Genomic DNA, 13,576 nt, shown 5'->3' with positions numbered 1-13,576 from the left:
CTTGCTCGCAGGCAGGCCCAGACAGAGGGGGGGGGGGCAATATGGCCACTTGGCCCGGGCATCCGATTCCAAAAGGGGCTTCGGTCAGCATATTTATCTATATTTTCCATTTTGTCTTTATATGCTGTTTAGGGCTTTAAAGGTCAACATCAACACTTTGAATTGTGCTCAGAAATCTACTGGGAGCCAGTGTAGGTCTTTCAAGACTGGTATTATATGGTCTCGGCGGCCGCCCCCAGTTCCCAGTCTAGCTGCCATATTCTGGTGTAGTTTCTGGGTCACCTTCAAAGGTAGCCCCACGTAGAGCGCATTGCAGTAGTCCATGCGGGAGATAACCAGAGCATGCACCTCTCTGGTGAGACAGTCTGTGGGCAGGGAGGGTCTCATCCTGCGTACCAGATGGAGCTGATAGACAGCTGCCCTGGACACAGAATTGACCTGCGCCTCCATGGACAGCTGTGAGTCCAAAATGACTCCCAGGCTGAGCACCTGGTCCTTCAGGGGCACAGTTACCCCATTCAGGACTAGGGAGTCCTCCACACCTGCCCGCCTCCTGTCCCCCAAAAACTGTACTTCTGTCTTGTCAGGATTCAGCCTCAATCTGTTAGTCGCCATCCATCCTCCAACCGCCTCCAGACACTCACTTTATCTGTCCTGAACATTCCAACATTCAGCTTCATCGCATGTCCACAAGTACTGGTATTAGGACGGAGAAAAACTTTCCTCTGTCCCCTTATTCTCCATCATTTCATCTTTAATTATTACATTTGCATACCGCCCTTCATTTGCAGATCTCAGGACGGTTCAAAACATTTAAGAAAAACCCACAAAATAAGTATTAAAAGTAAGAACAACAACAAACCAATTTTAGAGGTTGCCTTAATTGCAGAGACTGCTGTCACGCTCTCTGAACAGCTGGCGCTCTGGCCGTGCCCACTGTGCCTTATCTAGTCCAGCCATTGAAAAACAAACAGGAAACTTGGCCGCAGAGGAGATGACGGCTGAAAAGCACTCCACCTGCGGCCCTTGGAAGCGGCTGGGGTTTTGAGTTGCTCTCCCTGCCCCCTGCCGCCCTAGAAACCAGCTGCAAGACCCCCAAACAGAGCCACAAAATAGGGGTGGACATGCTCTGAGTACAGAGTGTCTGAAGGGAGAAACACACAGAGCTCAGATACAGAGAAGTTTCTTGGCTGGCCTCCCTCGTCTCCATGGCCTGGAGCTTCTGGAATCCAGGGGGGGTGCGGAAATGGGGTCCGCATTGTGCCAAGGTCCCGCTTTCTGGAAACTCCCTCCCTTGTGCCCGTTGGGAGGAAGAGTTGCGTAACAGATGGCACTGCCATCCAAGGCAAGCGGGGCGGGCAGGCAGCTCTCACGGAGAAATGGAACGAGGGGGGAGATTGGCAAGCTTGCCCTCTGAATCAGCAGGCATAATGGGGGGAGGAAAGGAACAGGCTGAGTCTCCCTCCCTCAGAGATTTTGTGCCTGTGCCTTCAGCAAGACTGGCAGATGGATCCCCACCAGGAGAGGAAAGGGGGAGAGGATTGCTGGGAAAGCGTTCGGAAAAAAGCCAACCCAAACCACGGAGGGTTTGAGCAAAAAATTCCCAAATGAGGGCAGGCTGAAGGGGGGGCTGGCAAAGAGAGAATAGACAGGGGGGGGACCTCGGCAGACTTTGGTAATCTTTGGCAACACGGTGCCCTGAGCGAAGCCAACATTTGGAGCCCCCAACTGGATTTCTCAATTGTGGATCTTCTTGATTTTGCACCCCCTTGGCTAGGTGTCGGTACAGTGGTACCTCTGGATGCAAAGGGGATCGATTCTGGAGCCCCATTCGCATCCAGAAGCGAATGCAACCAGTGTCTGCGCATGCGTGGGTCGCGATTCGCCGCTTCTGCACATGCGTGTGACGTCATTTTGACCATCTGCGCATGCGTGAGCGACGAAACCCGGAAGTAACGCGCTCCGCTACTTCCGGGTCGCCACGGAGCGCAACCCGAAAATACTTATCCCGAAGCTACTTCAACCCGAGGTATGACTGTACAGGGAAACCACAAACGCCACCCAAAATCCAATGCTGCTCTTGCTCCGAACACTAGAACTCGCAGTCATCGAAAGAAGCTGAATGTTGGAAGATTCGGGACAGACAGTGCCGGATTTGCGTGTAAGCAAAACAAGCTGTAGCTTAGGGCCCCACTCTCTTGGAGCCCCCCCCCCCCCAAAATTTAAAGTATACCTGAAGGAACGTCTCCACCCCCATCGTTCAGCCCAGACACTGAGGTCCAGCGCCAAGGGCTTTCTGGCGGTTCCCTCGCTGCGAGAAGCCAAGTTACAGGGAACCAGGCAGAGGGCCTTCTCAGTGGTGGCGCCCGCCCTGTGGAAAGCCTCCCATCAGATTTCAAAGAGAACAACAACTACCTGACATCTAGAAGACATTTGAAGGCAGCCCTGTTTAGGGAAGCTTTTAATGTTTAATAGGTTATTGTATTTTAGTGTTTTGTTGGAAGCCGTCCAGAATGGCTGGGGATACCCAGCCACATGGGCAGGGTATAAATAATAAATTATTATTGTATTAATATAAAGGGAAAAAACCTGGATGTACATTTCCAAAATACAACATAAAAAACAAGAAAAATACAGCAACAGTGTTTTGTGTTGTGTAGGTTCCTATGATGTAAGTCGTGGGCCCCGCCTGCTAGCCTGCTCCCTCAAATATCACATATAAAAGGCCCCATTACCTTCAGTAGCTTAAAAGTAAAGGAACCCCTGACCATTTGGTCCAGTAATGACCGACTCTGGTGTTGCGGCGCTCATCTCGCTTTCAGGCTGAGGGAGCCGGCGTACAGCTTCCGGGTCATGTGGCCAGCATGACTAAGCCACTTCTGGCGAACCAGAGCAGCGCACGGAAACGCCGTTTACCTTCCCGCCGGAGCGGTACCTATTTATCTACTTGCACTTTGACGTGCTTTCGAACTGCTAGGTGGGCAGGCGCAGGGACCGAGCAATGGGAGCTCACCCCGTCGCGGATATTCGAACCACCGACCTTCTGACCGGCAAGTCCTAGGCTCTGTGGTTTAACCCACAGCACCACCCGCGTCCCTATTCAGTAGCTTAGGGCCTCATCAAACCTCAATCCAGCCCTGGGGAACTTGCAGCAGCAGGAGACCAACTGCCCATCATGGGGCAGGGAGTAAAATGCTTATTCCCAGGGAACAATTTCATACTTGAGTGCCAGGGGGCCGCCCCACACAAGTGTGATGCTCAGAGGCAGCCGGAGTGTGTGCTTTGGATCCTTGCAACAAGTAGCCAGTGTATCCCAAGCCGCCCTTGGCCTCCCCAGAGCTCGATGGCGTGGGAAGGGAGCAGAAGAGGCATCGTGTTGCTCAAACCCACAGCTCAATGGCAAAGCACCTGCTCAGGGATGCAAGAGGTCCCTGTCTCAAGCCCTGGCAACGACACCTGGGAATGCGTAGCCGGCAAAGAGCATCTCTCTCCCACCCTCCTCTCCTTCCACCTGCTCAGCGGCAGGGCAGCTGCTTGGCATGGAGAAGGCCCCGGGTTCAACACACACACACCCCCAGCATCTCCAGTTAAAGGGATCGGGTAGCAGCAGGGGATGGGAAAGACGTGGCCGGTTCGGCCCAGGAGGCCTGCCAACAATTCTGGGCTCAATGGACCAGGGTCAATGCACAACCTCTTTTCAGGGACAAACACAGTTTTCTCTCTAGACAAGTGGGACCCTGCAAAAACTCGGCACATCCACACCATATACCGTGTTTAAAGACATAAGGAGAGACTGCTGGATCAGAGCTGTTGCAGGAATTTATGTATAGGTTGGGGGGGGTTGCCCCTCCAGCAGATATCATGCACATGCAGCCCACTACCAAAATCAGCACAATCACTTTTGTGATTTGTCCCCAGAAAACACTTCATCACAGTTTCTTCCTATCTATTCAAAGGGCCTTTGCTGCACGATACCAAATGGAAGAATTCACTGATAAATGTATCTCTGTACTGGCTCACTGGGAAAACTTCAGAAATTCATATAGACATGTGAGCTCAGCTCCTCAGCAGCCCCTCTGCCTGAGGGATAATCCCTGGCCTCCTGATACCTGAGTGCCAGACAGGTAGCCATTCCAGAAATAACAAACCCAGATGAAGACAAAAGGGTGTGATGAACTTGGCTGGGAAACAGGGAAATGTAAAGATCTCTTTTGTTACACTTGATGGGTGTTTGGTGGAGGGCAAGGAAAACCATGGGGCAGGGTCCAGGATGCTCAGATTACTGCCACCAGACCTCCCCTTTCAGGATGTAACTGTGATGTATTAGTGATGTAGTTGGGGGGGGGGGTTGTAACATGGGAATTAAAAGGTAAAGGGACCCCTGACCGTTAGGTTCAGTTGTGGTCAACTCTGGGGTTGTGGCGCTCATCTCGCTTTACTGGCCGAGGGAGCCGGCATACAGCTTCTGGGTCATGTGGCCAGCATGACTAAGCCTCTTCTGGCGAACCAGTGCAGTGCATGCCATTTACCTTCCCGCCGGAGTGGTACCTATTTATCTACTTGCACTTTGATGTGCTTTCGAACTGCTAGGTTGGCCTAGCACGGACCAAGCAACAGGAGGTCACCCCGTCGCGGGGATTCGAACCGCTGATCTTCTGATCGGCAAGTCCTAGGCTCTGTGGTTTAACCCACAGCACCACCCGCGTCCCATAACATGGGGATTAGCAGCTAATAAAAGTTTGGGGGCTCTTTTGTTCGGGGCTTCCATCTTGTTCCACCTGGTGGGAATCCTGTTGCGACAGTCTTCAATCAAGACCAAGCCTCCTGGCTGCTGTTTTGCTCTGCTATTCCTGGCTGGGGTCCTTGTTTTTTGTCCAAGGGAGCCCTCGGATTTCTCCATTAACAGGACAAAGGCGGCTCATCTAGTCCAGCATTCTGTTCTCACTGTGGCAAACAAGATGCCCTAAGGTAAACCCTGCAAGCAGGATCTGGGCACCACAGTTCAAGAAGGACACTGACAAACTGGAACATGTCCAGAGGAGGGCAACCAAAATGGTCAAAGGCCTGGAAACGATGCCTTATGAGGAACGGCTAAGGGAGCTGGGCATGTTTAGCCTGGAAAAGAGGAGGTTAAGGGGTGATATGATAGCCATGTTCAAATATATGAAGGGATGTCACATGGAGGAGGGAGAAAGGTTGTTTTCTGCTGCTCCAGAGAAGCGGACACGGAGCAATGGATCCAAACTACAAGAAAGAAGATTCCACCTAAACATTAGGAAGAACTTCCTGACAGTAAGAGCTGTTTGACAGTGGAATTTGCTGCCAAGGAGTGTGGTGGAGTCTCCTTCTTTGGAGGTCTTTAAGCAGAGGCTTAACAACCATATGTCAGGAGTGCTCTGATGGTGTTTCCTGCTTGGCAGGGGGTTGGACTTGATGGCCCTTGTGGTCTCTTCCAACTCTATGATTCTATGATTCTACAAGAGCAACTCTCCCCTGCTGTGGTTTCCAGTGAAATAAATATTTTGATGCTCCCTTTAAAAGCGTCCCAGCCTCGTAGGGAAGACAGGACTCTCAGAGAGAGCACTTTTGTGGAGGCTCTGCACCGGTTGGGAAATATAGTACAGTACATGAAGTGGGTGCACGACCTTTCAGAAGACATTCAGAAGCCTCACTGCTTCTGACTGTGGAGGCAGAGAAGAGCCGTAATGGCTAGTAGCCCTGGACAGCCCTCTTCTAATAATTAATAATAATAAATTTTATTTATACCCCGCCCTCCCCGACCAGAGCCGGGCGCAGGGCGGCTAACACCAGTAAAATTACAGTAAAAACATAATAGGGGGAAAAAACAATTTAAAATACAGGTTAAAATGCAATTTAAAATGCAGCCTCGTTTTAAAAGTAGCCCATAAATCAAAACCATAAGGGGAAGGCAACATAAGGGTCAGACTGAGTCCAAGCCAAAGGCCAGGCTGAACAGCTCTGTCTTGCAGGCCCTGCGGAAAGATGTCAAGTCCCGCAGGGCCCTAGTCTCTTGGGACACAGCGTTCCACCAAGTCGGGGCCAGTGCTGAAAAGGCCCTGGCCCTAGTAGAGACCAGTCTAACCACTTTGCGACCTGGGACCTCCAAAATATTGTCATTTCTGGACCTTGAGGTCCTCCGCGGGGCATACCAGGAGAGGTGGTCCCTTAGGTACGTGCGTCCTAGGCCACATAGGGCTTTAAAGGTCAAAACCAGCACCTTTGGGGGCGAGGTCAAGCTGTTGCAAGGTTGCAGCAATTTGACCTTACCCCAAAGGCGCTGCTGGTCAGCTGCATCCATAAGACACACACCTGACCATAAGATGCACCTAGTTTTTAGAGGGGGAATGCAAGGGAAAAAATATTCTTTAAAGGGAGCACTGAGCAGAGCCTCCCACCTGCATTCGCTCCATAAGACACACACACATTTCCCCTTACTTTTTAGGAGAGGAAAAGTGCGTCTTATAATGCAAAAAATACGGTACCTCTATGAATGTGTCTCATCCTCTTTTAAAGCATCATTCGGAATTTGTTGGTGCCTTTTAGGCAAAATGGCAGTGGAAGGAAACTGATCCGGCAAGTGAGATCTCAGCACCTGCTTTGTCTCTGTCTTTATTCTCTGGGACCAACGAGGCATCAAAATGAGCAAAAGAGAGAGAAGGGCAGAGAAAGGGGGCTGTGAATGCCAGCAAAGTTGGACGGCTGCCCTTCTGCCCAGGCTGCAAAACAAAAGAGGCAGGGAAACAGCTCTGGGACAAAGTAAATTCCTCCCAGAGATAAGGCGCCAGACAGGGAAGAGGAGGAGGAGGGAGGAATTGTTCCAGCACTTGCAAACAAAAAATAAAAACAGAGAAAAGAGAGAGAGAGAACCCTCTTGATTCAAGCCCTGAGCCCTTCACTGTGCAAACAGACCATAATGATCTTCCATGCCCTTCAAACACACACAGCTGCCCACACCACCTCTCCAATTCCAGGGCCTGAATGAAAAACACGGAACGGTGTCGGCTGCGTTTCACAGCGGCCGGCATTTCACGCGCGGAAGCCAGCCACACCAATCTGCCGGGATCACGTTCCACAAACTGGCTGCGCATCGCTGGCCCTCTCTCCAACCAGGTTGCATCTCAAAGGAGAAAAGCCAGTAGCTCAGCCCAGCCTGGAAGCCCTGCCAGGCCACAGTTGCTCAGTGATGGCAGAAATGCTCTCTGCACTGTTCTTCCTATGCTCCTGTGTGGATTTCTAGTGGGCCCAGGCAAATAATAATAATAATAATTTATTATTTATACTCTGCCCATCTGCCTGGGCTTCCCCAGCCACTCTGGGTGGCTTCCAACAATATATTAAAATACAGTAATGCATCAAACATTAAAAGCTTCCCTAAACAGGGCTGTCTTCAGGTTGTCTTCCAAAAGTCTGGTAGTTGTTCTTCTCTTTGACATTTGGTGGGAGGGCATTCCACAGGGAGGGAGCCACCACCGAGAAGGCCCTCTGCCTGGTTCCCTGTAACTTGGCTTCTCTCAGCAAGGGAACCACCAGAAGGCCCTCGGCGCTGGACCTCAAATAAAGTCTTATTTTCCAAATGATGGACTGACTGTGATTGATTCTCAGTTAAATATCTGGCTAGTTCAGATGACAACCTTGAGCTAGGTTAAGAACTACGAGTACTTAAAGAAGCAAAGTCACTTTTCCCAGGGACAATCCTAATTACATTTTCTTAATGCTGACACGGACCACTAATAACGTAGGGATATTCTTCACAACTGTGAGGGTTGGGGCAAGTGAAGATGAGCGGCGAAAATTAGCTACAGCGTTTTGCCCTGCTCCTGCTCAGGCTGCGCGGAAAAGGCATTGTGGTTCCTGAAATTCATTCTGATTGTGCGGATCAAATAAAACTGCTAGAATTCCACAGGACATTGCATTAGTGTGTGAAAACAGCCCAGATTCAATGATCCCCAGATGGTGGAGACGTCGGGCACCAATCCTGGCACCCAGGCATGTTCACTTGGTTGCAAGTGGCTGATAGCCAGACATTCCACTTTGGTGACTATAATCTTGGTTTAAGGAGCCTTTTGGCACCTAGCTTACCGTATTTTTCACCCCATAGGGCGCACCTAGTTTTTTGGGGGGGAAATAAAGAAAAAAAAACAATTTTGCCCCCAGGTGCGGGGCTGGGGCGGGGGAAACCCGAGCTTCCCCCGACCCCAGCCCCCAGAACAGGCTGCTATCCGCAAGCCTAGGGAGCCCGGCAGGAAGTCGCGCCAGTCTCCCCAGGCTTGCGGATATCTGCCCGAAGCCCGGGGCGCGCTGCTCAGTGCGCCCCAGGCTTCGGGATGCAGGCAGCTCTCCGCAAGCCGTGGAAGCCTAGCACGACTTCACGCCGGGCTCCCACGGCTTGCAGAGAGCTGCCCGAAGCCTGGGGTGCGCTCCACTGCGCGCCCCAGGATTCGGGCAGCAGGCTGCTATCCGCAAGCCTAAGGAGCCCTGTGGGAACTCCCACAGGCTCCCCAGGCTTGCGGATAGCTTCCTGAAGCCTGGAGAGCGAGAGGGGTCGGTGCGCACCGACCCCTCTCGCTCTCCAGGCTTCAGCGAAAGCCTGCATTCACCCCATAGGACGCACACACATTTCCCCTTCATTTTTGGAGGGGGAAAAGTGCGTCCTATAGGGCGAAAAATACGGTATATACTTTAATTTCTAACATCTAGTCCAACCCCCTGCAAGGCTGGAATCTCAGCTAAAGCATCCCTGACAGAGAGCCATTCAACCTTCGCTTAAAAACCTCCACCACCTTCCGAGGGAATCTGTTCCACTGTCGAATGCCTCTTACATGATGCCAGCTCAAGTCTTTCCACCCCAAAAACAGGCACAATCTTTGTATTATTTGATAGCAATAAGCCATCCGCTGCGGCACTCTGAATACAGCAAGCGTTCCCTGTTTGCAGACATGACCGGCTCCTTTGCAGGGGAGAGAGGAGCAAATTTAGCCAGCCTTTATGAATACTCTTCCAGGAATCTTTTGAGATCTGGGTTAAAAAACCCCAAGCAAGTTTCTAGCTCTCATTAACGCAGAAGAATACGTTGCCTGCAAACTTGGGAGAACAGCCGAGGGCCGTTCAAAATGTATGGGGCACCAATTCACGGGGGTGTGCAAGAGAGATATGATCACTATTGTCATCCCTCTAGAGCCCTCGCGCTTGACAGTCTTCCCTGCTGCTCTTTGAGCACTCGAGCGCAGCTATCCGGTGCAATCGCATTTCAGAGCAGGAACAAAGCCCGCCGTGAGAGATCAAACGGATCCTTGCCCCGGGTCTTGCACTTAAGGAACAAGCTGCCCCAAATGCCTAAAAATCTGCAACAATTTTCCAGGCACAAGAGGGGGAGAGAGGGAGAGAAGGAAGAGAAGTATCAAACGCTGCCACAAAGAACTGAAATTGCAGAAAAATGAAACGACACGGCTGGTGGATTGCTATTCAGCTGCAAAAGGCCCGTTTTAGAGCTCACCAGAACCTAAGAAGAGCCCTTTCTGGGAGATGATATATAATGAAATGGAAAAAAAATGTTTAAAATAACTTTTGTTTAAAAAAAAAAACACAGAAGCTTTTCTATTAGGAATTATGGGTACAGATGTTCCAAAGGAGACCAGAAAAGACTTTTTATGTACACAACAACAGCCACACGGATGCTACTAGCCCAGGGATGGGAAGAAGAAAGAGTTCCCTATGAGGGAGGAATGCCAAGCTGAGCTGATGGACTGTGCAGAGATGGCAAAGTTGACCGGAAAGCGAAGGAACCAATAGGATGAAAACTTTTTAAAAGAATGGAGGAAATTTATAATCTGTTTGAGAGACGGTTGCAAGAAGATGAAAACAGCAGGGTTGTAATCTCACTTGCAAAACACTATAATTTTATGTTTGTAAAATCAAATAAAAATGATTTCATTAAAAAAAAAACCGAAGGAGAACCTGCTGGATCAGGTCACCCTTTTTTCAAACCATCCAAGCTGCATGTGGCAGGGAGTTCCATAGTTTCTGCACTGAGTGAATCTGTCCTGAATCTTCTAACCTTCAGCTTCATTAAAGGTAAAGGTAAAGGGACCCCTGACCATTAGGTCCAGTCGTGGCCGACTCTGAGGTTGTGGTGCTCATCTCGCTTTCTTAGCTGAGGGAGCCGGCGTACAGCTTCCGGGTCATGTGGCCAGCAGGACTAAGCCGCTTCTGGCGAACCAGTGCAGTGCATGCCGTTTACCTTCCCGCCGGAGCGGTACCTATCTATCTACTTGCACTTTGACGTGCTTTCGAACTGCTAGGTTGGCAGGAGCAGGGACCGAACAATGGGAGCTCACCCTGTCGCAGGGATTTGAACCACCGACCTTCTGATCGGCAAGTCCTAGCCTCTGTGGTTGAACCCACAGCGCCACCCGCGTCCACAAATTCTAGAGTTATGAGAGAGTTATGAGTCATCCTCTATCCACTACCTCCAGGCCAGGCATAATTTTTTATCCTCTTCCTCATAGCTGAAAGCTGTTCGATAGTGATACAGACTCCCTCGGAAGGCGACGCACTCTCCATCGCAGAATCATAGAGTTGGAGGGGACCTCAAAGGTCATCCAGACCAACCCCCTGCAAGGCAGGAATCTCAACTGTAGCTATGCAACAACAGCAGCAAGAATACTTATCGCGAAGTATTGGAAGACACAAGATCTACCCACCCGGGAAGAATGGCAGATGAAGTTGATAGACTACATGGAACTGGTGGAAATGACTGGCAGAATCCGAGACCAGGGAGAGGAGCCGGTGGAAGAAGACTAGAAAAAGTTTAAAGATTATTTACAGAAATACTGCAAAATTAATGAATGTTAAAAGATTGTTGGAATGAAACTATATGGCTTTAGTAGAAATGTTATAAGGATTTAATTATAAATAGATTAATGGAAATTTAAAGGTAAAATAAGGTTAGATTGTGTTAGGATAATTATAGGACAGATAGCAGAGGAAGATGGAAAGGAATTGCTGAAACATTTGACAGAAGTGGAATACAAAAAGGGAGGTGTGAGGAGGTCGGTGAAACAAGTGAATGAAAGATAAGATATTGAAATTGTTTTGAGTGTTTTAAATTGTTTTTGTTAGTTTAATGTGTTTAGTGTTATGTAGTGTTTTTATATGGTATTGTATTGTGTGTGTTTTTCCTGTTTTTATTTGGTTTTGCAGTGTTTAAATTGTTCAAAAAGCAATAAACATTTTTTTAAAAAAAAAAGAATCTCAACTGTAGCATCCATGAGGTTGGAGGCTTTCAAGCAAAGGTTGGGTGGCCATCTGCCAAGGATGCTTTAGTTGTGATTCCTGCATTGCGGGGGGTTGAGCCGGATGACCTTTGGGGTTCCCTCCCTCCTCCAGAGTTCTGTTTCTGCTCGTCTTTTCTCTGAACTAAAAAGCCCCAAAGGCTGCAACCTTTCTTCATGGAGTCGTTCCATCCCTTCAATTTTGCGTGCAGTTTTCTAAACTTCTCCCACCTCTACAATATCCTTTTTGAGCTGGATGGAGGCTGCAACTCGGGCGAGGAAAGAGGGCGCTGGAAGGGATTGGGGTACCCTCCCTCTTGCAATTTGGGGTGGTGCAGGGCCTGCCCCCTCAAACTCCACCCCACCCTCCCCTTCCTCGGTTTCCCCCATGGCGGCATCTAGACTGGCCAAGACCTGCACACTTCCTCCCTCTGCCAAAGCCCCAGATAGGAATTCAGAGGCATGTTTTGAACGGTCATGAGGTCTAGAAACCTTGCCAGGCGAAAGCCCGCCGCTGATGCGTCAACAACTCTCTGCCCGAGTGCCATTCCGGGTTCAGCAAAGTATTGTTTCCCAAAGGCAGCCACGGAGCCAGGGACACCGTGCCCAGCCTACGAAAGGAACACGGTGTACCTGGTCTGCTTAATCTGACCCAACTCAGCTGCGGTGACAAAGCCTTGCCCATCCTCAAGGCCAGGGACGGATTCTGCATGGCAACGAGGGCGGGGCTCAGGGCACAGGATCTGCACCGATGCCACACACACACCCCGCAGCCTCCCACATCTCCAGGGAGGGCAGCTGAAGGCTCCCTTGTCTGAATTCCCAGAGGGATGCTGCCAGTCAGTGCAGGCCATATAGGGAGAGGTGGGGCAACGGTTTGACTCGGGATAAGGAAGCTCCCAACTCCGTTCAGTATAAGGAAGTGAAACACTCTTAATTGAAGGGGGGAAGCTCAAGGCCTGGGTTCTCACCACTATGCACCACTTCCCTCCAGCGTACCCCCTGGAGACTGCGTTCAGGAGCCAGGTTCCCAACCACTAGGCGACACAGCCTGCCCTCTTTCCCATCAATGTGCCACTCTACGGCAACCCGCACGCTCCGTCTCGGGGGCGCACCCAGCCCATCCTCTCCCCCACACCCCACGCCGAGCACGCGCGTACAAACCAACCCACACGCGTGCGCGTACACAGACACACACACCCCTCCAGCAACGCAAGACGTCCCAGCCCGAGTTCTCCCGTAAAGACCCCTCCTTTCCCACCATCCCCAAAAAGGCCGTTTTCTAACCGCGTCCTTGAGGGAAAGCGTTCACACGTGACGCGTGTGCCCGCGCAGGTCAGACTCAGGCTTTCCCCGCATCCACCTACACAGCAGATGTGCGGTGGTCGTTTCTTGAGTCGACCACCCCTCCCCGCCCCACTTGACCTACTCCGAAGCAGGTGCGCCCTGCAGAGCTCGCCTCTCCGGCTCCGCGCACGTGTGGATGCGCTGCTCCGGAAAGGAAAGGGGGATCCTGCCTTTGCAAATAATTAAGCATCATCGCCTTCCCTTTTGCGCGCGCGCTTCCCAGCCCTTTGCAAACCCTGCCCGGCCTGCGCAGATATCCGCAGCCGCTGTTTGGAGGCGAAGGGCGCAAAATCCAGCCGACTTTGCGCGCCACCTCCACTTTTCCTGCAAAGCCGCTGCAGCTGCATCACCTCTCGAGTCGCTCTCGGCTTGTCCTCCTCGCCCGGTCGATCCGTGGCGCAGTGGCCGCTCTGCGCTTTTATAGGCGGGTCCCTCCCCCCTTCTCTCCCCCCTCCAGCTGCTCTGAGCTCATCGCAGACAGACATCAACCTCCCCCCCCCCCACCCCGCCCGGGATGGAGCCTGGGAAAGCAGTAAGCTAGAGCGCATCTCCCCGACCTGCCGCCAGGGGTAGCTCCCGCTCCATCGCCGACGGGCGCCCCCCAAACCGGTTCTGGTTCCCCAGACTCCCGCTGTTTGTTCAAGCATGGGGGGTCCATTCATAAAAGTTGAGCCAGAGCGACGCCCCCCCCCCCCCAGGCCTTCTCACCGTCCCCCATCACCATGCACATGAAGAAGAAGAAGAAGAAGAAGAAGAAGAAGAAGAAGAAGAAGAAGAAGAAGAAGAAGAAGAAGAGGAGGAGGAGGAGGAGTTTGGATCCTCGCTGCGGGATCACATTTACCCAGTGCTGCACAGGCTCCCGGTGGAGTACAGGATCAGGTTCAAGGTGCTGGTTTTAACCTTTAAATCCCTATATGGCCTAGGACCCTCATACCTAC

At 51.2% G+C, this 13,576-nt stretch overlaps 1 protein-coding gene across 1 annotated transcript in view; it reads right to left on the bottom strand.

The window, feature by feature from the left end:
• Positions 1-13,129, bottom strand: part of CLU (clusterin) — a 29,875-nt gene extending 16,746 nt beyond the window's left edge. Inside the window, exon 1 of the mRNA XM_083432682.1 lies at positions 12,989-13,129. Within this exon, the coding sequence (XP_083288808.1) occupies positions 12,989-13,123 (135 nt within the window). The 5' untranslated portion in view covers positions 13,124-13,129. The remainder of the gene's footprint in view (positions 1-12,988) is intronic.
• Between the last annotated feature and the right edge of the window lie 447 nt (positions 13,130-13,576).

The sequence above is a fragment of the Podarcis tiliguerta genome (genome assembly GCF_965153285.1).
Source record: "Podarcis tiliguerta genome assembly, chromosome: 3".
Lineage (NCBI taxonomy): Eukaryota > Metazoa > Chordata > Lepidosauria > Squamata > Lacertidae > Podarcis > Podarcis tiliguerta.
The sequence above is the reverse complement of the archived record's forward strand: the minus strand, read 5'-3'. Positions and strand labels throughout refer to the sequence as shown.